The sequence below is a fragment of the Opisthocomus hoazin genome, chromosome 9 (assembly GCF_030867145.1).
Source record: "Opisthocomus hoazin isolate bOpiHoa1 chromosome 9, bOpiHoa1.hap1, whole genome shotgun sequence".
NCBI lineage: Eukaryota > Metazoa > Chordata > Aves > Opisthocomiformes > Opisthocomidae > Opisthocomus > Opisthocomus hoazin.
In genome coordinates, this window is record NC_134422.1 from 29,816,277 (window position 1) to 29,841,989 (window position 25,713).

Sequence of the window (25,713 nt, forward strand, 5' to 3'; positions counted from 1 at the left end):
GATTAATATCAAGGTGGTTAAGTGCTGATTTTAAGGCAGTTTTGCTCAAATTGGTCTGTTTAAAATTTTCAGTCACAAACTTACAGTCACAAAATAAGCTTAATGGCTTATTTCTACTTACTAACTTAAAAAAGCTCTTAAGGTAAACAGTTTTAATAATACTTAGGTCTTGTTTTTGTACTTTTCATCTTCAAAGTGCTTTACAAACTAATTAAGCTTCACAAACCCCCTGCAAGGTGAGTAAGTACTACAGACCTGCTTTAACAAAAGGTGAAAATGAGGGGAAAAAAGGTTAAGTGATTTGTGCAGGGCCAAGGGGGGAGACAGTGTGGGAGCTGTAGCTAATTCCTCTTTGCTCTGAGTCACTGAGTGACACCTGTGTAAGGTGAGGGGAACATGACAGACAGCCATACTCACGGATATGACATCCTCTGTTCTTTTGTGTCTGGTAGGTGAATGGACGGGACATCACTGGCAGGACCCAGGAAGAGCTTGTAGCTATGCTGAGGAGCACAAAGCAAGGGGAGACTGTCTGTCTGATTGTGGCTCGTCAGGAGGAGGCCTTTCTACCTCGAGAGCTGGTAAACTTGTTATTTTGTCCTGAAGAGTGGTATTGAAACAAATTCATGTTTTATAACTGGCCCAAGAAATAGAAATGAACTGTTGTTGGCTGAGAAAGCCAGGAAAGGAGAACTGTATAAGGCTTGTGTTTGAGAAGTATTTGTACTTACATTTGATTTTGATGGATGTTTGATTTTATCTACTTTAGATGCAATTCCACGCAATGCGATTTTTTCATCCCAAAAAGGACATCATAAGCATAACTCACAAGGGAAGAATATAAATCAATCTTGTAACTGTGAGGTCAAGCATGACTGAAAATGGAGTATTGTCTTGCAGAAAAGCAACAGACTTTAAACCAGAAGCTTAAAGTCCACGTAATGAGTCCTGCAGCTTACCACTAACAAACTAGTCAGGGTGGCTGCCCCAAGGAGGTCCATCTCCTAAGCCAGGTGCCAAAGTGCGGGGGTGGTGAGGAATAGAATTCCATTGCAATCCTCACAAATTTTGGAAGCAAGCTTTTCCTTGGCTGCTAGTCTTTGACTTAACAGGCTCTTGCATGTCTGATTTTGTTCTATCTCAAGTGCTTAATTTTCACTTTTTTTCTTTTGAAACACCGGCATGAAACTGTGTTCTCTTTTTCTGTCACATAGACAGAGGAGGACTACATCAGTGTATAAGTGCTATCTGATACATACGTGTTTCCCCTGAAAGAAGGTTATCTCTTTGGTCGCCTCTTCCTTATCTTGATTGATGGCTATACTTGACCTTTCATTAAGAAGTTCTCTGGATAAAGGAAGGACTGTATTTCCTGCTTTTGTCTCATTTTATCTCCTTTAAAAACCCAAACCGCCTTCATTCTTTTCTTAAGATGCTGCCTTCTTGCTTTTCCTTTTACTTCAGACTGCTAGAAGGATCTTCTACAGAAATCCTCCATTACGTTTCTTCACAATACCCTGCGAACACTTTTCCTCTTGTTTGCTTGTTAGCAGTTGGGCATTGTTGAGGTGAGGATGTCTGTTGCCTGTGGTAGGGTAAGAAGCTGGAGGGGAGTTAGATTCACTCATGTGAGCCTTTCCTCTCATGGGCTGGTGCCCCCTTCTTCCTGTAGTAGTGCAGTTGAGAAGTGTCCTAAGAAAACTATTTTTGTTTTCATTTTCCTTTTGTATGGAGTAATCTTTAAGGAGGGTAATGCTAGAATATTTTCGGCCCTGTAATTGTGCATTCGTTGTCAGTGATTCCCAATGCACCGAAGTCAAGTCATTGTAATGCTCTGTTCAGTAAGCCCTGAGCTGTAGAGTCAGTGTCTCTGTGGATCGGAGGGAAATTTCCGAGTCTGAAAGTGCGATGTTATCTATTATATTTAGGATTGCTTTTCTTCCACCAGCTCTTATGTGTAAGAGTTTATTTCTTGAAAAGGCCACCCATCAACAGTTTTTTCTTGCAGGTGTTTTAAGTTATAAAACACATTGCTTGGAAAATGTAGTTGTAAAAAGGTATGTATTATTCTTTTCTCTCTCCTGTTTCAACAACACTGTACATCATTCTTTACTGTCATAGTACAAATTCTCTTGGAAATCACCGTAACTGTGTATGGGTATAAAAGGCTGGAAGAATCTAAAAGCTATTTATAATTTTTACCTGCCACAATTGTCTGCTATTGAATTCTAGCCCCTACAGTGAGGATTAACTACCTTTCAAAAGGTGACTTACTTATGACTGGCATGATTGAAATCCAGGAAGTGGCCACATTTATCCTGCTGGCTTGACCTTCGCTTAGATTGCTTTCTCTGCCTAAGAATGATGCACAAGTGATGGCCCTCACTATGACGATGACGGTGATGATATGTGAATTCTAATACTGTTCTGTGTTTCTTGTTATCCCAATCAAGTACAACATAATACAAATGTGAGTTACTGAAATACACTAGATAATTTTATGAAACCAGCACTTCTAAATTAAAAAGCCTTTCAGTGACATCTGTTCGGTAGCTCCTGGCAAAAGTGTGGGTTACCGTACCACTAAGCTACCAGATGTTCATACTAACACGATGCTTGTTAGAATTCATGGGATGTCTGAGAATAGTCTCAGCAAAGATTAAAAAAAAGAAATTAAAATTGGTTTAGCTTTTTGTTTGTTTTTAGCTTTAGCCATGATACTACATTGGACTAATCCTCTGCTACCTCAAAAGTTACAATGCTGTTTTGATCAAAGAGGAGAAAAAAATCCAGCACTTTAAATGTTTGGTTTTGGAAGTAAAGGTAGTGGATAATCCAATATTTTTCAAGGGCAGTTCTAACTGAATGCTCTGACTACGTAACATGCATGCAGAGTTTATCTGAATACCTGGGGGGTTTGTTAATGCCTGGCCATAACAGGGTAATTGCTTTACATCAGACTTGTTCTTGATTTGAGCAGTTGTCCAGGGACTGTAATCTGAGAAGCTGTTTTCTTCAGATTCCCTGTTACCTGTTGAAAGGAAAAGGACAGCCTAGTAAACATGGCCGTTCCCCACCGCTTCCTGTGGTAAAGATGCATTTGGAACTTGGACGCACTAGATACTGTGTGCGAAACTGCTTTTGAGCATGTTACTACACTACAACTGGGTTCCTACATTGATTTCTGGAAAGAATTTGATAGCTGCAGGGCACAAAGCAAATAAATGTAACAAAGTGACAGTGGGTGGCATTTGGTTGTGTGGGTCTGTAATAATATAATTTGACTTTGCCTCATAACAAAGCTGTGGTTTGGAGAAACCTTGGCATCTCGAATATTTTCAGTAAGTTAGATGGGAGCATAGTTTTGGGGTTTTGTTACTGTGATCTGTGCTGATAATTTGCTAGCAAGTAGAAAAATATATTCAGAGTAGCAAACCTTTACCACACCAGCCAAGAGAGAGATGTGGTATGGGTGAGGAGGAATCAGTGTTGCAAACAGGCATTATTAAATTATAGGGAATTGGGGCTTCAGTTACACTAGCCCATGCAACATCTGAGAGTTGTACGGTTACATTGTTTGTACATAATGAGGGAATAAAATAGAAACCCCAGTCTTTGTAGTGTTGTTATGGCTTTAAAAAAAGTAAAGGAGGATCTAATGAGATTTTTTTTTTTTTATTGAGGCAGATCAGTGAAGTAGAATTTGGACCAACCACAGGCTGTCCTCCTTATTATCCAGTTAGCCAAATGTTCCCAGTAATTTGTGCCAGCTGTTGACATTGTAGCAGCTGAGTAAGGAGCTGATTCCAAAACTCCGGGGAAGATCTTGATTCACTTAATTACCATGGTCTACAGAGTGGTTGGTGATTAGTGCATTCTTTAAGGTGCATTTGGGTTTTAAACTGTGTAACACTGATTGTTTGCTAAAGGATGGGGTGAATATTACAGAGAGAAACTGGCTTAGCTGAACAGGTTTGGATTTTCCAGTTCTTATCAAAGTAAACGCAATACACATCAAACCATGGCTATCATTCTATTGTGTTTCGAAAATACAATATTTTGGTCTTGTGTATTTGTTGCATCTTGTTTTTTCTCCAGCAAAAATGTGTGAACTGAAGGTGCCATTTCTTTTAATAATGATATAAAGGTCACTTACTCCCCCTTCCCTTTCTTGATTCCTGCATTGGTAAAACAAGGAAAGCTACTTGGATGAGAACAGCTCTCGCATAACCCATTCTGCACCATGACCCTATGCAATTCTTTATGCTTCTTATTTTGCATGAGCCTTCAGGATAGTGGATGTGACACACGTAAGCAGAGGAGAGTGCCTGTTCTGCAATGCCAGAAATAATATAGCACCAAAAATACTTCGTTTCTTTTTTTTTTTAAGCTAGAGCACATAAATAGTGTAAGTTTTGCATATGCTTTATTTTTTTGTTTTAAAGATAGCTTTGACTTACCAGTTACAACAGTAATCACTATTTCTATGGTTTCTTGGCATATTCACTGATCACTGAAGAATGGAGGAGGAAAGGGAACAAACCAGCATTTTTAGAACAAAAGCTAAAACAACAACAGTGTATGTAATGTAGCGATTGATAACTCCGAGTCTTTTTTTACACATGTACTGTACAGGATAGAAGGAAGCAGGATGAGAGGCAAGTTCAATTAAGCATTTTTTCTGCCTACCATGTGGTTAATTTCTATGTTTCAGTCTTCCCCTAGTTAATTCCTTCCACCACCTTGAACTTCTGTGCCTGAAGGAGAACTAATTGTTTGCCTGAAGTGTTTTCCTTTTTGTTTTGTGCCTGTTTTTGTAGGTCAAACCAGTGATTCTAATGCTCAATTAACCAAAAATGGCCAAATAATTTCCGTTGCAAAATGATTTCAGCAAGTACCAATTCTCTATTGTATCTCTATACAAAGGGAGAAGAGTCTGATGGGGGGAAAAAAAAAAAGGTACATGTATTGGATTTTAATAACATACCCAAGATTCATTTCTTGAATTGTTCCGCATAATGGAGAAGAATATTGTGAAAACACGTGGTACCTTTCATCTGGAATAACTTTATAAACTACGTAGATTTTTTAAAGCCCTGTTTTTTTCCAAGAACTTTTGAAAGAAAATGTTTTAATTTTGGGCAGTAGGTTCTCTTTGTCTAGAATAGTTGAGAACTGAGTCTAGGTTGTGTCAACACAAATGTGTCTCTTTAGAATGAACACATTGTGTAGGCAGCCCCCTCAAAGGTTTTCAGCTTTCATTATGTATTTCAGAAGATGGTTACTTGTCCGTTACAGCTTAAAGTACTGGAAACTGTGCACCGAGGTTTGTTAATTAGTTACTGTGCTTGTCATAAAAGTCAGTAAGAGATCACTGTTTGAAAGGAATGTGACGGTCTTTCCTGTCACAGTGAACAGAAGATGTGTTGAAAAGCATCCCTTTATTTATCTGGGCTTTTGGTAGGACTCCCTAACTCAACAAAGGGGAATAAATTGCTGGAATAATTCAAGTATCTAAGAAGTGGTAGGGGTTTTTGTATTTAAACTAGATCCAACAATTTTGCAGTTGCAGAATGAGCTCTCAAATGCTGTGAAGTGCCAATATAGCTACCAACACAGCAAACTTGTTTCCTGTGATTTTCCATGTGATACTGATAGTCAGCCTTCTTGAGGCTGCAGAGACCTTGTGTCTGGTCTGCTGTTGCTTTCTCTGTCAAGCCCCTCAACGTTTTATGATCTAGCAATGATATGTCTTTCAGATTCCACTCTTCCTGTTTTCCAGCAAATATAAGGAACCTTGAAAGGGTGGTCTGAAAGGTCTGGCCACAGCACTCACTGGCTGCAAGAACCTCTGATGGTGCTCTGCCTGCTGGTAAACAGAAAGTTAGAGTGGAGACAAGTAAGGAGAGAAGAGCATGATGTTGCTCATACCACGAGATACTGTGTTTGCTTACAGGATTACTGCCCAAAACTCCTAAACTCAGGAACCCTACCTCCGAGCACTGGGAAATGAAAACTGTTTACTTGATAGCGTTGGTCTCAGCTCTGGTATTGTCCAAAATTGTGTGGCAGCTCACTTCAATCAATGAAATCGGAAGTATGTATACATCAGAACAGAGGCATGTAAAGTCTGAGTCTTAACAGAAATTGCGTCTTCATGTATTTTATATGCATTTTTCCAGTTTTACAGTACTTGAGTTTAATAAAACCAAAGTATTTGGGCAATTCTTACATCTTACTGGAACTGTAATACCTTGCCATTTACAGGGGTCACCAGATTTATTCCATATAGTGTACGAAAATTTTTAAAAGTCTCTCTGCCTTAGAATCCATGAAAAAAGTTTTCCTAGGCTGACTTAATGTAAAACATGTGCATTTGGTGTTTGAAGTAGACATAAAAGAATTACATGCTGCTTACTGCTTTGTTTACTATCCCTTTAAAACAGTGACCAATAAATCAAGTAGAGAGATGAATTTGTACATCACAGTGTTGTGACCTGTTTGCCTGGAATATATTGTGAAAGTATACAGTAACAGCAATTCAGAATTCACCTTGAAAATACCATGCAGCCTTCTATCGTCATGAGTGATGAGGTTTTAGGATCTAAGTGGCAAGGTGTATTAATTGCATAAGGCTCCAGCTCAGTAGGGTGCTTAAGCATGTGGTTAACCCGATACGTGGGATGAGAATAGGTGTTTTCATGGTGGGGCATACCATGATTGAGGACTGAACTAGTTAATTTTTCTCCCCCTGTTTCCTACAGTTATGTAACTTAAATGTGAAGTGAGACTGTATTTTTGAAAGTTGAAGAGCAGTGTCACACTGAATTACAAAACTCTCTTGTAAGGGCAAACCGTTTCCATGGGTAAAACTTGCTATGGGATCTCAAATAGGCATGTCAAACAAACTGGAGGATCTCCATTTCTGAAGCGTCCTGTGACATCAAATGGTAAACTGTGAAATGCAATGTATCTGCCTTGGGTGAAAAGCTGAATCTGATTTTGTCAGTTTTTGAAGCTACAGTTCCAGAGATTCTACGTAATTCAAACCAGAACCATTCTATCTAATATGACACAAATTTGTGATGTACTGTGTTAATGTAAAAAGTATCCAAGTACAGTATAATATATCTTCATAGATTTGCTCTTGGCACTTTTGTCTTAGCAGGATGTGCCATTAGTGGCCATTTAGTTTTTATTATAGTAGGGAATACAGATGATTTTAAAGAAGCCAATATGAAAGCATGTGTCAGAAAAGCTAAAGATGAATACATACAGCAATGACTTCAGTTATTTACTAGATTGTGACAAGATTACAGCAGTGCATTACCTTTAAGTATTATTTTCAAAAGCATTTCTGTATGTCTATTGCAAAATACAGTGTAGATTTTATAGTGAGTGAATGACTGAGCTGTCAGCAAAGTATTTCTTAATTGTGGCTAAGCTCTTGGAAAGAACACAGAGAAGAGTGCAAATAAGGAGGTGTCTTCTTTTCAAGCTTTTCTGCCAACAACAGTTATGTGGTGCCACAGCTTAAATGCTGTTCTTTAACTTTTACAGGTTTTTGCAGAAAATAACTGCAAAAGCATGTAACTGTCTTATTTCCTTCATAAGCCTTTGAAAGTAACCCTCCTGGGTCTCTTGCCTTTTGCTCTCAGCTCTGAATGGCACTCCAGGGAGTTGACATCTCTTATCAGAAATGAGCAGCCAGGCAAGGGGCAGCCAGCACATTGAGAGGCCATAGTAGTGTGTTGGTCAAGGGCATCAGACAGGTACTGAAAGGTCTCTTGTTGTGTTAAACAAATGCTATTTCCTTCCTGGCTTAAGTGGGAGCTAATTTTTTTTGTAAGCTTCTCTTTTGGCAGAAGAACAATAGGGATAAATAAGGCAACCTTTCCAGAGAGAGATAAGCATTAGATTATCATAAATCCACAGATCAAAAGTGCCTTGGTCAATGAGAACAGGCGTTGTAAGAGTAAATAAAAGGACTAATTGAAAGTGGTGTCCCATGGTAGCCAGAAGATTGACACAATATTGAGTAGATGTAACCACAGACTAAGTAGAAGGGGGAAAAATACTATGCACAGGTTACAATTCTGTTTGTACTGGTGACTGAGCAGTTTTTGTGTGACGTGGGAATAAGAGAAGGCTAAAAATATATTCTATGTGTTCTTTAAAATACTGAGAATTTGTTGGTGAGACTTAACCTAAAACTTTACTGGTATATAATTGTTCCAAGAATCCTTTATTATAGCTTTTTAATTAAGAAATCAGAGACCTGAAATATAGGTGTGCTTCTAAAAATTAAATAAAGTCATTGGCAGAACATCAATTAATCCAGTGTATCCTGAGACTCTTAGATAGATATTTTCCATCTGCATTGCTGAATATTATTTCGTACGTATTATTAGAGCTTTCAGCGCTCAAATCTAGCAAACTCGACATTCTTTTACCTTAATATAAACTCTTCTGGACTTTTTTGTCTACTTTGTGGTGATGTAGTAAATGTTAGAATTGTTAGAATTGATTTTACTGGAGCTCCCTGCCGATATCTGGGTAGATGAAAATATTCCTGTCCTGTTTTCCCATGTGAAGGAATGTACCTGTTTGGTTGTTTGCTCCATTCTGTTAAACAGCTGAGTCTGGACAGCAAGTGGAAAGATTGCCTCTTAGATGACTTCAAGTGCCTTTTTTTTCTTTTTTAACTTTAACCTATCTTGCTCTTAAGTCTGTTTTATTAGTACTTAAGAGTTTAAAATCCCTTTTGCTGTCTTCATTGTACCTATCTTAAAGGAAAAGTACAGGCCAGGTCATCTCAAAGCTCTGGCAATCTTGAGGTGTCATTGCTTGGCTATCTGGACTTTGATTCATGTGAAGGTTTTTCATTTGTCATAGTACTGTTGAGTGAGTTACCTATGTCTGTAGCAGGGAATAACTTCAATCAGATGATGTCATTTAATTCCTGAAGTGTTGAGGTGTGATACATTTGTTGTGGAAAACACACAGTGTGATTGTTGACAGGCTAATTTATAACATTAAACTGTAAGTTTTTCCTGACCTAGAAACGTATTTGTGTTGCAGCTCATTTCATTCATTCTGTGTTTGAATGAATTCAGACTCTAGGATGATCTTGAGGTAGGAAGTGTTTCTAATGGAATTCAAGGTTTAGTGCATTGGAGAGGACTTCCTTTGCCAGACCATAATTTAGCTGATGGTGGTTGCTCTGTTGTAAAGTATTGATGTCTTGCGATAATGTTTTAGCAAAGTCAGGGAAATTAAGACAGTGGGAATCCAGGTCTGTGAGTCGCTAGCAGCATTTGATATTCATACTTGCATATTCTAGGAACAGGGACCAGCTCTTTTTGGTCATCGGTGAAAAGGCATTCCTTGGGAAGAGCACTATCATCAGGGTAATAATTTGAAACCATTTGGTGAGTATTGGATGAAATCAAGCTTCTAGGTTCTGTTCGTCCCTTCTTATTTCTTTTCTGTTTTTCCTACTTTTTGCTGCTTCTTTCATTCTCCCACAAGGAAGTGCTTTCAGTCTTGTATTTGCACCAAAGAGTCTTGATGTTGTAGGATGACTACCAGGCATTTGCTATTGTCACCGAAAATCCATGAATAAAACCTCGTAACACCAATGTAGTGTTAAAAGGCAGGCATTCTTTATTCCAGCGCTGGATGCACGGGGGATAATTCCACCGAACGTACATACCTCATACTTTTTTTCCGTGCAGTTTATATAGATCAAAAATATACATATTTATTTTATTCATGCATATTCAGTATTATTCTCTTTGGCGATTGGTGTAAACTTTTCTCGCTTCTTACGTAGATTGTTGCACAGACTCAGTTACCCTCTTCCGTTGGTCCTTTTTGGGTAGGTGGTATTACTTGAGTAGGGGGTCTGTGAGTCGGTGGTCGCGATCTGCCCCTGCCGGAATTACCTTTTGTCCACTAGGCTCGCAACCTTGGCAAACCTGGTCAGTCTCTTCAGTCCGTTTCACAGAACCACACTCCATCCTTTCTCTTGACAAAACCACAATTACCTACTATGGTTAGCGTTAATGGTTACCTAGAGAATAGACCCTCCGTTCCCAGACCTAATGTCCAGGTGGGTCGGGCTGTACCAGGAACATAACAGCACTGTTTATGGTCAACCAATTCCATCACCTTGGTTACACTATCAGATGCCATACAATGAGTAGCAAACGAAAATTTTAAGGGAATAAAGACAGGGTTTACTTGGTCTTATGATGAATTTGTCATAGATTTGTAGATGTGCATTTCCTTTCCTTTTACCCATCCCTGTGAAATCGTTGAAATGTCATTCACCCTCCCTCATGGGTAAGAAATTTTTGATAGTACTATTAAATAAAAGTCAGCATTATTTTTAAATCAACTTTTGCTGTATCTTAGGGTAAAGGTGAATATAAATTATGAGAAGGAGAGATATTTAGGATAATTTGACTATGTTGAACAAGAAACAGTTGTGAAGGACTTTAAGGAAGGTTAGAGAGTTCTCCAGTAACAGGTAAAAGCAGCTGGTTTTTAAACTTAAATTAAATTTACTAAGGTTTTTGTATGATGAAATGATCTGTTTCCCAGAGAATTGTTGCAAGGAAAATGGTAGTCAAATGGTACGGATTCCAGATTAGGTACTATGGAAAGCAGAGGAAACAAAATACTGACAAAAATTGACTGTACTTGTCTTGTGTCCTGCTGAATACCTCTTAATGTTTGATAGGTGACACATCTAGGCCTGCAGACAGTGGTCGGGTAGGTTACTTAGCAAGAGCTAATGCATGGCATAGTTATGTTAAAGGAAGTTGGGAGTTGTTATAAAGCATTGAACAATTCTGTTACTTGTTTCTATTACTCTGCTTTTAGCAATTTAGTTGTATCAGAATCTAAATCTGGATGAAGTTATACTGAAGAATAATGCGTAATATTGTTGTTATCTTGGTAAGTTTGTAGTGGGAGAGTTCTAGTGACCACCTAGTCAGTCTTTTTTCCGAGATATCGAAGGCAAAGATTTTCTTTGAGACTCACTGACATTTCCTTGCCTGCTTGTTTAAGTGAAATTCTGATGTCAGAAATCACCTGCAAAGAAAAAGGGGTAAAATGCTACTATAAAGTGTCTTGAAGACTATTGTTATGTCCCCTTTCAGGTTTTTGCAATGTTGAACAAGATTGTTAGATTGCTGTCCTCTGGAGTCCATCCAGCTTGTTTCTTGAAGCCTAGAGCTGAGCACAGTGCTGCTACAGAGCCTGTGCCTGTTCTGCGGTCCAGGGGACTGCATTCTGCCTCCTACAGCCACTGCTGCTCCCAACGCTGCCAAGGCCTTGGGCACGGCGGGGGGGCTGCGCCGTGTCAGCAGTGCCACGGGTGCGTCAGCGACAGGGGCAGGAGTACAAATGAGAATGGTATTGATCAGAGCGCTTGACTCGAATTCAAGCAGGCTCATCTGCCTTGTTTATTTCCTTGTATTGGCTCGAGGGGCATCTATAGATCCTGTTGTCTTTGGTATTTTACAAGTTTGTGTTAACAAACGCGTGAAGTCCATAGCCTGAAATTAATGTACATCTTGGAGCTTAAAGTGAAACAGGTAAGATGCTCCTGAGAAAGAAGCTAACAAAAAAACCCTATAATTTTTTCTCAACAAAAATACTGTCTCACCATTTCCTTGAAGGTTTTTTTTCAGAATAATAGCCTTTGTGCCAGGGCTTACCTTCAGCCATCCCTGTTAAAAATTGATCTTAATGTGACCAAATTCAGTTTTATATGAAGACAAAGTTCATGCTGAGGTAACATTATAAAGGGATTTGTGACTGCTCTGGTGAAGGCAGGCATGGGCACTGAGAACTTTTATGTCCTGTGATAGCAACCCTCCTCACTGTTTTCCTTATGGTATTGGGAAAGACAAAACCACAGTATTGACGTACAGAAGGGGCAAGAGTCTGGTGCAGGTGTCATGGATTAAAGTGGAAGAATGGCAGCAGCAGACAGGAACTGCTTGCCGAGGAGACCATGAAAAAGTGATACAAAATAGACTGTCCTGAAGGGCTGCAGGAGACATCACCTGTCTGGGACCTTGAGAAAAACTTCTTCTATTCAGATATTGTTGGGATGTGCCATTTGAGTAGAATTCTGATCAGAGAGTTCCGAATTGGCTGATGAGAGTATGTGCAGTTTGAAAAACGAGATTGGGCAGAGAATCTTTCCTCTAAATCCTTGAGAACGTTAAATGCAAAATGCTTATGTTAGAAGGCCGGTAGTAGTGGGTTTTTTCCTTACACTGATTCTTTTGGAGGAAGTTGGAGCAGGAGTGTTTACAAATTACCATTCTGTATTGCTCGTAGTAGTAAGTATGAATTTGTAGGTTTTGGAGAAGTTGTGTTCAGGATGTCTTTATATCCACCGCTAAAAAATAGAAGTGACAGATTTGTAACCAAGAATGGTCTACTTGTGAGCAAAGACAGAAGCACAAATATGTAGCACAGGTACTGGAGATGGGTGCTGGCATCAAGACAATTGTCAGTGTTGGTGCTATGTCATTTTTATATTTGGCAGTTAGTCCAGTTGTGTTGACTTAATATCATGTAGTTACGTTCCAGGAAGAATTTGAGTGTGGTGCATATTGGGGTTGAGGTTTATAATCCTGGCTCTGGCTCACGTGATTCCTCTCTAGCCAGTAGCTGCTTCTCATCAGTGAACGGGCATCTGAAATAAGTGAAAGTATATTTAGAGGTTACTGTTTCTAACTTTTTGTTGCTTCAGGATTTTACTTTCTGCTCTTTGTTCTGTGATTGTATTTCTTGTTGATTGGACAGCACAATAGATGAATATATGGGACTACTCTGGCTGCTGAGAAGACATCTGTACCGCTGGCACCTTTGCTGACCGTGGCATTGATATGCCTGTATGTAGGGTGTATGTACTGCAGTTTAGGCCCTGGAAACGAGCCTTCATTAGCTAAAAGGCAGACTGGCCCAGCAACTCCACTCCCTGCGTGTGGCCTCTACTTGATAATATAACATAAGACTTTGACACCCTTGAAAGCAGCCCTCAGTCATTTTTTTCAACTTGTACTCTTCTGTGTATTTTGTTTTCATAGGTTTTTCCCTATTAATTTTTCAACACTGCTGTTACAAAGAATAGAAAATGTCCAAATGACCAGAAGCATAAACTAATTAATTGTCTTAGAGTTACATGGACAAGGAGGAATGGAATAAAATTGGATGTTGTGCATAAGGTCTTTTCCATTAATACCTTCCGTGGCTACTTTACACCATCATAGGTCTGCTTGTCCCCGTTTTATTTCTGTAGAGTGCCAGTATGAGTATTTCAGGATAAAATTTGATTTTGTTTAATTTCATGAATCTAATCTGCTTTAGAAGAAACAGACAAACAAAAGCCCTCCAACAACATACAACCCTACAAAACTGCAGACACACAGCATGCAGTAAAAGACAGTTCTTTCTGATCTTCCCTAGCTATGGATACTTGACAGTCTTGTAAACAGCAGTCTAATTTAGGAAACATTTTGGGATCGACCTATACCAGAAGGAAAACAACTCCAAACCTCTATGGGATAAAAGGACATACAAAGGGAGTTAGTGCAGAATAAGTTACTGTGTTTTCAATTTTCACCTTCACTTCTGTTACACCAGCCTCCTTCTGTAGGCAGGCTTAAGGGAAGGATAATTTTTTTAAGGATGAAACTTGATTTTCAGAGGGGAATGGGATTTAACAGAACAACTGTCATTACAGTTTGTGAGCTGCCTGTAAAGATGTTGAGTTTTATGGCTTACATTTTTAATGCAGCTGTGTTTAAAATAAATGTCTTTTCTTATATTCTGCTGCAACGTCAGTTTTATATCACGTGGAACTGAGCTATTTTATCTTCTATTTAGGCATATTCCTAGGTATCACTTAAAATAACATTTTAAGCCAGATCGTGTGACAATGTCAGCTAAATGCATTGTTGGTTATAAAGCTGCTGCTTCAAGCTACTTTCTGGAAAAGAGGACTACTTCTCATATGAACCTGTGGATACAACTAGTCTATGCGTTGTCTTTGCCCCCTTTTCACCCATGTTTTCATCCTTGTTTTCTCCCAACAGAAAGGAGAGCCAAACTGCAGTATTCTTTCTCCAGAAACCACAGAGCAGCTGACCTTCGAGATTCCTCTGAATGATTCTGGCTCTGCTGGACTTGGTGTGAGCTTAAAAGGCAACAAATCTCGGGAGACTGGAGCTGATCTTGGGATTTTCATTAAATCCATTATTCATGGAGGTGCTGCTTTTAAGGTATGGGAGAAACACATCAGATGAGAACTGAGTTAGAATTCTGACCGTTCTGCGTTGAGTACTGAATCTCACTTGATAAGCGTTCTAGGAACAAATACTTTTTTGTCACTCATTCTTTTAGGTGAACTGCATATCTGCTAATGTTTTGTCCCAAGAATCTGGTGTCGTGTGTGGTAGGATTTACCACAAGGGAAGTGAATTGGTGGAAACCTTGGAGGGGGCGGGGAGGCATTTGGATGCTGCAGGAAATGGGGAAGGGGAGAAGGCTGAGGGTGTTTGGGTGCGAGGAGAGGCTGCCTTCCAGCTTCCCCACAGCCCACAGAAGTGCACTGGAAAGTTTGTGTCCTGCTAGGCTCAGGGACAGAAAAGTTAGATGTCTGTATTTATTGTCTTATCTGCATTGCTTTTGGTCCTCCCAAAGTCATTCAGACAGAACCATAAAAAACAATCAGAAGACAAACTATACAAAAATTAGAAATTGATAATTCTGTGAGGTTAAGGATTATGTGTTTAATTTATGTTGTAAATAAAAAGTTAGCTCATATTTTTCTTTCCTTTTTTTTAGTCAAAATATTTTTTATCATTGTAGTAAAAATGCAACTTGGCTGAGCCTGACATCAATTGTGCAGAAGTTACCAGTTGTTCCTGAGGTGGATTGACTTGGTAATATTAAATTGGTAAATGACAGTATAATGAATTGTTCAGCTCCCTCTAAGGACAGTACAAGGAGTGTTGTACATCTTTATGATTAAAAAGTATTTGAATTCTTTTCCAATCTTTAGGAAGTCTGTTGACTGCATTTTTTTCCCAAATAAAACTTGAAAAAGCTAACTTTCTTGAAATTAGAAACAAAAGTCTTAATCTTTCAGGGCTAGTATGTTTAACTTGTGAATCCATAATGTAATTTTTTTCTCGTGTTTTCTCAGCAATTCCCCGCAGTTCTCTGTTCTGTAAAAATATCTTTTAATTCAGTGTATGTAAATTCCTCTACTGACATCAGCCTGCTGAGTAAGACAATTCACAGCATTAAAACTTTCAAGATCATCTATTTACAGCAGCTGGTAAATAGCAATAATCAGGGATTCAGCTTTGATTTGAATGTTTAATACTTACCCACTTCTATTATTTATCTGTCCTAGTCCCACAGTTACTTCAAAGCTTGAATCTTCTCAAGTGTAACTGAGCCTGGTACATCCAGTTCAGAATACTGTCTGTAGTTAATTCGGGGCTAAATGACAAGTGAGTAAGTTCATCTATTTGGTGTATATCAGAAATTAGTTAAGGCATGGTTGGCCAAATTAGGACTGGATAAACTCAATTTGTGTGCATGTCTGCTGCAGAGTACAGCTCATTTTACTGTGAAAATGAGGCTGCCCTTCTTGCTTTGCCAGCTCTGTGTTCCCTCAGTAATTGTCCACACCAGTCACAGTGACAGTGTATATTGCCATGAATTTAAACTCATTGTTTTGAGTAGCAAAGCTTGTGGAGCCATGTTCCAGTAGCGTTAGTGGGCTGGCTACCTGACTTGTTGCATCATAGACAAATATGACAACTCTTTCTAGCTCTGTATGTTTACTACTCTCTGTTCTCCCATAGTTACTCCAGAGCAGTTAATTTTGACTTGAGGGGTCTGCAGACTAATAAAGCAGGACTTCTGTGCTCGCACCTCAGTAAATGGTCAACTGGCATGGTTAGTCACCATGACCAGAAGATTATTTTGCCTTGTGATAACTTGTGGTCCTGTGAGCTATGCTCTGTTCTACCCCGTTATAACCCTTTCATCAATTAGAACTGTGTAGTAATAGATCTGAGTGTAGGCTCCAGACCAAATGAGGTGGTAGCTGAGGCTCTCGCTTCAACCAGAACTGTTCAGAGAGTCTTCCCTATGTGTTCTATGCAAGCACTCACAGAATGCAGTCATTTTGGCAGTGTCTTAAGAATCAGTTTGCTGTTGCATATGCATGGAGAACAGCTGTCCTTCTCCTGTCTAATGACCTTTATATAGAACAAAACATAATCAGTGGGTATTAACCATTAATAAAATTTCTGGTATCACGTTAAAAAGGGTTGAGCATATTTGTGCATAAATATTTAAAGATGTCCTTATTGTCCTTATTTTAAATGTCGTCTTGTACCAAGTTTTTAAATAAAAAGCCTTTCTTTCCAGCTGGTAGTTGTCCAGAGCGTTTTCGCATGCTATTCATTGGAACTCTCTGAAACGGAGTATTATGGATTTAGACATGTGCATGTGCTTTTAAGTGTACAGAGTTTTCTTGGGAAGCCATCACATGAGTAAATCATAATGCTCATTGACATGAGAATTCTCTCACTATTTCTCACTTCTGCATTAAGAGTTCAAAATTTGTTCTGATTTTGTGATATCATAAGGAGGAGTTTTATCCCCTTGTCTATGTAATCACCACTTGTTCCAAAGAAGTCACGTAATACATTGAACTTCAACACATTTGTTTCACTGCTGAAGTAAATGCTCAGTCCTTCAAATGTTGAATAAAGGTTCTGATATATTAAATTTCTTTCACCAGTGTGTTTTTTAGAATGAAGAGTTATATATGAGATGCAGACAATTTTGATTGGTTACTGTTATCTGTTACTGGTCTGAAGAGAGGCCAACATTTTTTTAGTGTTTTTTGAGATGCTAACATGTTAATCTAGCTCTGATGTGTTAGTGGCATTGCAAAGAACTGTTGTAAAAAAAAAAAAAAACAAAGAAAACACCCAAAAAACACCACAAAACAAAAAAGCCCACCACAGCACAAAAAACAACAAATCCCACACCTCCCAAAAAAAAGAGAAAATCAAAGTCTTTAATTCTATACTTTATGATTTTTTTTTTGTCCTAGCTACAGACTTTAGAAAATATCAATTCATCTTGTCATATGTGCTACAGTAGAACCCAGTGCTTATTTATTGTTACAAAAACAAGTGAAGTAAAAATGCCGTCATGTTCTTAGTTGGTATTCTAACACTATATCCTATAGGAATAGAAGTGGTTACTTTTGCTGATTGAACCATTATGTCCCTTCCTAACCTTCTTTTGTAATTTTTGAAATGTCTATTTTTTATCATCCCTAAGATAAAGAGATTGTTAGAATACTTGATATTTGTAATTACGCAGAACCTTTCATGTGAGGAAAACTACTGTTGGACTGAGTTTAAATGCATCATCTTTCCCCATAACTTCAGGGATTTCAGCCTTGTTCATCTCAAGACACGTTGGCTTTTCACTTGTGATGCATTCCTGATGTTCAGGTACTTGCTGTCTATGCTGTCTACTGCAGCTGAAATGCAGCAGAGCCGTTATTAGAAATAATAGAATATTTTCTATGTGTGCATTTGTTCCAGACAAACATGGTGTAGCTTGAACCTCCTTGGGGCTTCTGAGTGCCGTTGCAGTAAACATTGCTTGTTGTGTTCTGTGGGTGGGGAAATTGGAAGATTCTGATAAATGCCATCAAGGAATTCCTTCTGAGAGGTGTCATTGATGTGAGAAGGATAGCAACTAGATGTGCTTCGATTAAAAACATAAGTCCATGAAGAACATGGCATTGTATTTCCCTTCTCTACTATAAAGAGCCTGAGTCTCTTGTGGCTGGCTGACTGAATATGGTAGCCACGTGGGGGTAGGTTCTACCCCTTGCTGTGAGTCTCCATAAGAAAAACCCTACATTTTTTGACTAAGCAAGGGAACAGTAACTTCACCCTTTATTAGAATAGCTTACTTGCAGTTTTAGAGATGGCATTTGAAAACTGTTTTGCTGAAATACCAAATGTTGTTTTTCTACTCAGAAGCCACAAAGAAACCTACCTTATAGAGATGAAAGAAAAAACGTGTTAAAACAACATTTAGCTTGTTTTGAGCCAAGCAGATTGTCTTGCAGTTCAGGCTTCTAAACCAGGCCGTAACACCAGTGATGTGAAAATCTGTGTTTGGAAACTGTTTAGATATTGGGATTTTTTTTTTTTTTCTCAGTCTTTAAAATAGCAAAAAGATTTTTCTGTGAAATAACTTCTACCTGAGCATGTGAGAAAACAGTGTTCACCTGTCTTCCAGCCTACTTTGTACAAGTGACCTAGCAAGTGTGGTTGATCAGCATTTATGAAGTGTGAACACCTCTTTTCTCCAATCGTAGTTCAAGTGCTGTATTCAAGTTGTATTTTGCATTTAAGTGGAGCGTAACAGAGTGGGAAGAAGGGATATGCATCGAAAGAAGTTCTTTAAGAACTGACGTTATTAAAATATAAAGAAATAAATACAAACTTTCGTAGAAAAGTATTACAAGGCAAATCAAAAATCAGGCCAGTTTGGAGCTTTCTGAGGCTGCAGTGATTCATTTAAAAATACGCATTGTGTTCAGGACAGTTGTTTAGTCAACAGATGTGGTAATGAGAAGATGCGTTTGGCAGTGCATTTGTATGTACTTGAGTAAGAAGCTGTAACACACACTTACACATGGCTATTTATCCACAGAAAGGAAAAAAAGTAATCCAAGAATGTGTGGGACAACAACAGGAGGATATGAGGACCTGTAAAATTTTCAAACTCTTACAGAAACTCACAAAAAAACAAAACCTTTTTTCCTTAAACTCCTGTTGCTGTGAATGGCTCCACTGATTTCAGCAAATTTTGACAGAACACAAAGGAATTACAACATGTGCAAATAATAAATCTCCCTGTTCAAGAACTTTAACTCTTCTCTCCCTAAACTTTAGCATGTGTGATGGCATCATTTTCTGTGTAGAGAAAGGGCGAGGTTAAGCTATTGACTTTGGCTGTATGTAAATTTATGTTGGCATGAAATATGCAGCAGAGAGGTGGGAGAGGTTTCAGTATCTTTTCCAAATGGCATAGCTGTTTCTTACACTCCATTCCCATACCCTCCCCAGAAAAGTTTTACTTCTCTTCATTTTCTCTCACTGAGTGACTCATCTCCTCATTCTATCTTTCCATCCCCTTGTCCCTCCCAGTTTAATTTGGATTCTGGTATATGTTGTTCTTCTTCAGCTCTGTGGCAGTTCATACTCTGCTGCGGTGACGACGATACCCAGTTCCAACAAAAATAACACTTAAGAAAGCTGGGTTTGTCACAGCTACTGTAACTCACTTGAGCACAAATGACTTAGAATTGGCAGTGACTGCTGGATTGTTAATTGAATGCTTTAGTGATAAAAAAATAAAAATCAGAGAGTATATATGTTTGTAATTACTCAGATTTGTGAAATACTTAAACAGTTGAGAGGAGCGCCTTGTGAAGAGCGTGTAATGAGCCTATGAATGAATCAGATTCGTTTTAACCACGCAATGTTATTTCTATGCAAGTGCTTTTCCTGCTGTTTTTTCTTTGCTGCCCATCTACATTGGATGTCTTCAGTTTCTTACTCTCTCTTCCTTGAGGTCTGATGCCAACTTGGTAATTGTGAACTTGACAGGTTTTAAAAGAAACTCTTGTCTCTTAATTAAATAGACCTTGTTTTCTTGTTAAAGAGAGATAAGTCCATGGCACATGCTTTTATGAAAAGAAATAAATCACAGATAATAATGACAACAGCAATAAGACTCCTAAATCACTCGCAGTGTCCACAATTTTGACACCCACAAATGTCAGTTAACCTTGGCAGTGAAACTGAATTAGTTTTTTCAAAGCATAGGCTACTTGATATGGCTCAACCCTAATTTTGGTTTAGGCAGCAAGTTTGGATGTTAAAATACATGGATAGCATTAATTAAGATGAGGATGCTAAAGTCTTAATGACCATTCTGAGGTGAGAAGACTACCCCATATGGTGGCATGGTAATTGTGACAAGACAGACACTAGTGACACTATAAGACAAAATTTTTGGAGCTGTTTCTTACCACACCATGATAGCAGATAATAATGCATGGAAAATATGTTGCAGTACTCCTTTGCCATTGCACTGCAGATACTAACAGGTATGGTGCGAGTGCTTTTAACTAACCAAAAGCTCGTTTTCCTGCTTCCTTTTGAGAACTGATGCAAATTAAGCTGTATATGTAGGAAAAACAGCAGCGTGTGCATGCGCTTCTATGTTTGTAATTGCCCTATGAACTTTTTGCAAAATGTAGTAAATGGAGGGAAAAAAAATGGTCAATTAATGGACACTAAGATTTTTCTTTTTAAAGACCGGGCACTATTTAATCTCTTGTTTCTTGAATTTTAGAAAGGAATGCCTCGTTGTCTGCATCTTGCTTTCCTATATGTAGCACCTCTGCCTAATAATTATTTGTTTTTTAAAAAAATATTGGTTTTCTTTTTTGCTTGTAGGATGGTCGTTTGCGAGTAAATGATCAGCTTGTTGCGGTAAATGGGGAGTCGCTTCTGGGCAAGTCGAATCATGAGGCTATGGAAACACTGAGGCGCTCCATGTCCATGGAGGGGAACATTCGTGGGAGGATCCAGCTGGTAGTTCTCCGGAGACTAGAGGTGCAGACAGAGGTGAAGCAGTAAATGCATTTATTAGATAAATGTCTTTCCAGTCCCAATGTTTTTGCACACAAGAGATGATGGCTAAAGTGTTGGTCACAGAGAGCTCTTCCTGGCAGAATGAATTCGTGACTTCCTGGGGTCAGGATTCACACAGGAATTCAAGGAATTAACATTTTACTTTGCCTGACCAGATGAAGGCCACCCCTTCAGGATGGGTTTCTGAGTTGATTACCATAAAACTTGTTTCAGTAAGGTAACAAAATAAGAGAATAAAGAGATTTTAATGGTTGTGTTTTCTAGACCTCATATAAATTGATGTTTGCCAATGGCCTCTTATTTAGAAAAGGATTGGTGTTATGATCTCTCTTGCTCCCTGTCTTTCATGTATGCATGCATGCACATATGCACACTCTATTTTCACGTTTACATAGATAATATGTATGTATGTATGTATACTGGCTGCCCTTACTACTTGCCCCAGTTTGAATTTTGACCCTTGAATAAATGTTTTAATAGTTTTTCAACATCTCTACAGTTCCTTAAAATAAAAATACATAGAAGTGGATTTGTGGTATAAAAGGTTGTAGTAAATCCTATTATAGAATTCCAAGAGATGATTTCAAGCTGCTTCTTTAATAAGCATTGCTGGAACATTTTAAAATGTTAAGAACAATCATGTTTGTGGATGTATTTGCATAAAATATCAGAGGGGAGAAGAGAATACAGGTATCATTTAGTATAATTAACTCTTAATGTTTTCGTGATAATTTTCTATTTGATTTACTATGATCACTGGTTGATTGAGAAATAGATTTAGAAGTATATTACTTACCAAACATTATGCTCTAACTTTGTTGGGAGGACACTTTGCAAAAGCTTCAATGATGTCGATTGTGCCAGAAAAATATGAAAAATACTCATTAGCAATTCTGGAATATGTTAGAGGAAAACACAATTTTGCTTTCCATTTCTATGTGACATAGCACTGTGCTGTAAGGAAGAGTTATAAAGTATGTGTTAATGTTTATTGTGCATGCTTCTGACATAAGAAAGATAGCTCACCTTCAAATAAAGCCCATCCTACAAGTTTTTTTCATTTAACAGAAGCCAAGATTTTTTTAAATATCTTCCAGACTCCAGACTGACCTAACAAAAGTATGATGCTGCTTTTTATAGTTTATGGTATAGTTCTGTATGATATCCAGATGTATGAAAGAGGTAAATAATCTTGACTCATGCCCTATGAAGAATGCATAACGTGGTCTTGATTGAATCAAATTCACTTTAGACAGGAATTAATTTTTATAGGGTAGTCTTTAGGTTCAATTGTAATTCTATTTGAGTCTGGAGACCATGGCAGAAATGGGCTGTTGCCCGTTCTTCCCTTTCCCCCGAACGGCTTCCTGAGTACTGTGCCTTAGCTTGGTAGAAGGAGAATACGTTTAGAAATGCATTATTGTTTTTATTGGTCAGGACACTAATGGAGGTCTTCCACGACAGCTATGTTTTATAAGCTGAATACTCTAATTAGGCTGGTTGCTGATCAGTTGTTGGGCTATTGATTTTGTCATTTATCAAAGAGCTGGAAAAGCAGATTTGTTGTTGCTGATCCCACTGGGTACAAGTCTCCAATGCAGCAGTAGTTTGGATGTTGCAAGGCTTAATTTAGCTGGCAGTATCCATGAAAAAGTAGTAAATGTGGACCTTGCACATAAGGAATCTTACGTAAACTGAAGAATTTTCAGTAACGAGAAGAACCAGAATTGACAGTGGTTGTGTGGTGTGCGTGTTTCTGTAAAGAGATTCAAAATAGCCTTGGCAAATGGCTCACGCTGCACTGAGGAGGAGGAGAGAATGTTGCATGTGTTGCCTGTCCACTAAGACGACATTTGTAGCCATATTGTCACCATGAGCATCCCAGCACTGATTTGTGTTCTGAGGTGCATTTTTTGACATTGTATTGGTTTTTTAGTGGTGTTATTCTATCATAGTTTTATTATTTTATTATTAAGTTATTTTTATCATTTATTATTCTATTAAGCTTGAAAGGCAGGTTGCAAGGTGATGTAACATGCTGTCCTTTTCTTACGCGTTGGTTTGTGGGTAATTACTTGCCAATGCGTGAAACCTTTTGCATCATTTCGCAACGAAATTATATGAGTTAGATACAAGCATTTCTTCTGTAGACGTGACTATGAAATTTAAGGAATGATATATTTAGTGTAACATTTGCTGGCATAATGAATATGCACTTTAAAAATAGAAGCTAGTTGGAGCCCCCTTCAAAAAACAGATACAAAATCACAGAAACTATAAAGGTTATTTTGAAAACTAGCCATAATATTCCCCTGTATGGGTTTTCTGTCTTGCCTGAAAGAGTACAGAAACGTCTTTCTAGGTCTGTCCCAGTTTTAGAAACCGATTTTTTTTTTTTTCCCCTCTTTTATTTTTTTAGCAACTGCTCAGGAGAATAAATTAGGCGATACCGCGTGTAGCGGGGGGCGGAATGTCTCAAAAGAAGAGCTGACTGGAGGTGTGACAGGAGTTTGCTTAGCTGCTAGCCAGAAGACCTGCATTTGGGAGTTTGGTGTAACTCCTTACTTGCAAAACTGCGCTAGTGTGTGATCGTCAGAACATATGCACTCAGTCTCTGAGAGAAGGGAACCAGCTGGCTGGCAGAAAAATACCATTGGCATTGCCCGTGTTCTTGTGTTGACAATGTCACAAGCTGCCCTCCCAGATGGAGAATTTGAATGAAGCCAGTTGTGGGTCATAAAAAACCCCAGTCTTCATTTTTATACGTCATTCTTAATGATCATTACTGCTCGGATATCGTCTTACTTCATGGTCAGCAAAAACAGAGAGTAATTTTGAAGATATCTTTCAAGTTTCTCATTTGAAAGGAAGCCAGTGTACAATGAGCATTACATTACGCTGTATTTGTGCGCTATCTGTAGTGATGGCTGATCTTCTGCATTGCTGAGCTTTTAATTTTTTTGTAACAATGTGTGGTTCTGTTTTTCCCTAAGGAACGCTCGGACCAGGGAGTCTTTCAAAAATCAGCCTTTGACAGGAGTCATAATTGCACAGCTACTTCCCGACACAATGATACGATTCTTCAGCAATTTGTAACGTGCAGTGCTCAGGAAAGAATAAAAGGTAGTCTCTAGCTATCCTTCTCTGTGCTGAAAGTGCTTCGTGTTTTGTTTTTTGAAATCCACAGCCACTAGAAAAGCAGTTAATTAGAGTAAGTGCACACTGTGTTACTCTGAGTCTTGAAAATCCAGCGAGGGTGGGAGAGCTGACTCAGAAGTTGTGAATTAGATTCCTGGCACAAATTCCAGTTTAAGTAACAGTTTCTAGCTCGCTGCCCCAACACGTAAGGTTGGATAAAAAACAAATCATGAGTGCAAAATATATGTTGTCAAAATGTTTATTTTCTATATATCTTTAATGAGTGCAGTGATTTTTGCATTGAGTTCTTAGATTATGTCCCAGGTTGTTACGAGCTAAATGAATTTATACAAAAGTGTGATATTCATAAAGTACACTTGCTTGCTTATTTTAGACTTAAAGGTAAACTTTGTTCAAAGGTTAGAAACATTCCCTTAATTTACAAATTGGAATGATATTAATGAGCTCATTAAAAAAAATGAGATGTACATTGTACAAAGAAAACCTACATGTATGAGCATATGCAAGCATATAAGAGCTTTTAAGACCACTTACTTTCCTGTTGTCTTTTATTTCTGATAGCATGCTGTACTATCTGTCCAATTTGCACCTGACTCAGCAAGATAATAGTGATTTGAAAAATTTAAGTATTTGAGATGGTCTTGACCCCTATCCTTTTAAGAGTGCTCTTATCCTTCAAGCCAAGCACATACTTAAATATCTTCCAGTAGGAAAGAAAGATTTTCTTTGATGTCGTTGAATTATGCATGATTTTTCCCACTTCCCTGGACAACTGGGGAGTCTCTGTGGCCTACAAAAAGTAATTTCTTAGGCTGCTGTGATGACTGTGTGGAGCACTTTTAACCAAAACCAAGCAGCTGGTATATGTAAACCTCAAGAGAAACTCCCATATAATTTAGGGGTAAATATTTGTGTTGACTTCTATATTTGGACAATGTGACTCCAGGCAAATAAATAGATATAGACTCAAGCATTGTAAATACTCGAAGATCAGATCCTTTTGTTTAGATCTACCTTATATTTCTCTTGTATGGAATTTACACAGATTCTGTAGTCACAGGAGAAAAAGGTCATCTGCGGAGTAGAGGTAGCCATTGCCAAAGGATCAGAAAGCAGCAAATACCTTTAAATACTTGCTTAAAAAACATACAAGCAAGTGCTCTGGAGCCGTTGATACAGGTGAATGGCAACAGGTAACTTGTCACTTAAATAAAGTTAAAAACAAAATCTGTGGAAGAGCTGTAATCTCAGATAAGGATTCTCCAACTGGGACCCAAAAATCAGGATGACTAGTTTGTAGCTCATTGATAAAATCATTCTCAGTATACATCTTTTTAATTAAAGAATGATGATAAGAAGGTGTTATAGCAAAAAAAAATGTGATGGCCTCAAGAGAATGCGTGTCAGATGTGGGAAGGAGGCTCTGGAGTGCTGCTGAGGGCTGTTGTCAGGCAGGGTTTGGCATGGCTGGGGCTTCCCAGCCATGGCCTGGGAGCAGTTTGGGGTTTAAGTCAGTGGCCAACAGATGACGAAGATGTTTCTAGCACTTACTAGAGGTATCATTGTATCGCGATTTTCTGTTGAAGATTCGACATCTGATGGGTAAAATTTAAGTGATCTTAATGGAGAACTTGCACAGATACTTTCTGCATCTGAAATTTTACCCATCAGGGCTCTGATCTGAAATTTTCTTGGTGGAACACACTTTGGGTTTCCAGTAGTCCTGCACATTGTAGAAATC

The 25,713-nt window shown here is 38.4% G+C and overlaps 1 protein-coding gene across 5 annotated transcripts in view; it reads left to right on the forward strand.

Annotated features, from left to right (window-relative positions):
• PARD3B (par-3 family cell polarity regulator beta) overlaps positions 1 to 25,713 on the forward strand; it is a 433,237-nt gene that overhangs the window by 210,435 nt on the left and 197,089 nt on the right. For all 5 annotated transcript variants that reach the window (XM_075430672.1, XM_075430673.1, XM_075430677.1 and 2 more), the window contains exons 10-13: positions 453 to 581; positions 14,127 to 14,312; positions 20,616 to 20,786; positions 23,807 to 23,936. In XM_075430672.1, the coding sequence (XP_075286787.1) occupies positions 453 to 581; positions 14,127 to 14,312; positions 20,616 to 20,786; positions 23,807 to 23,936 (616 nt within the window). The remainder of the gene's footprint in view (positions 1 to 452; positions 582 to 14,126; positions 14,313 to 20,615; positions 20,787 to 23,806; positions 23,937 to 25,713) is intronic.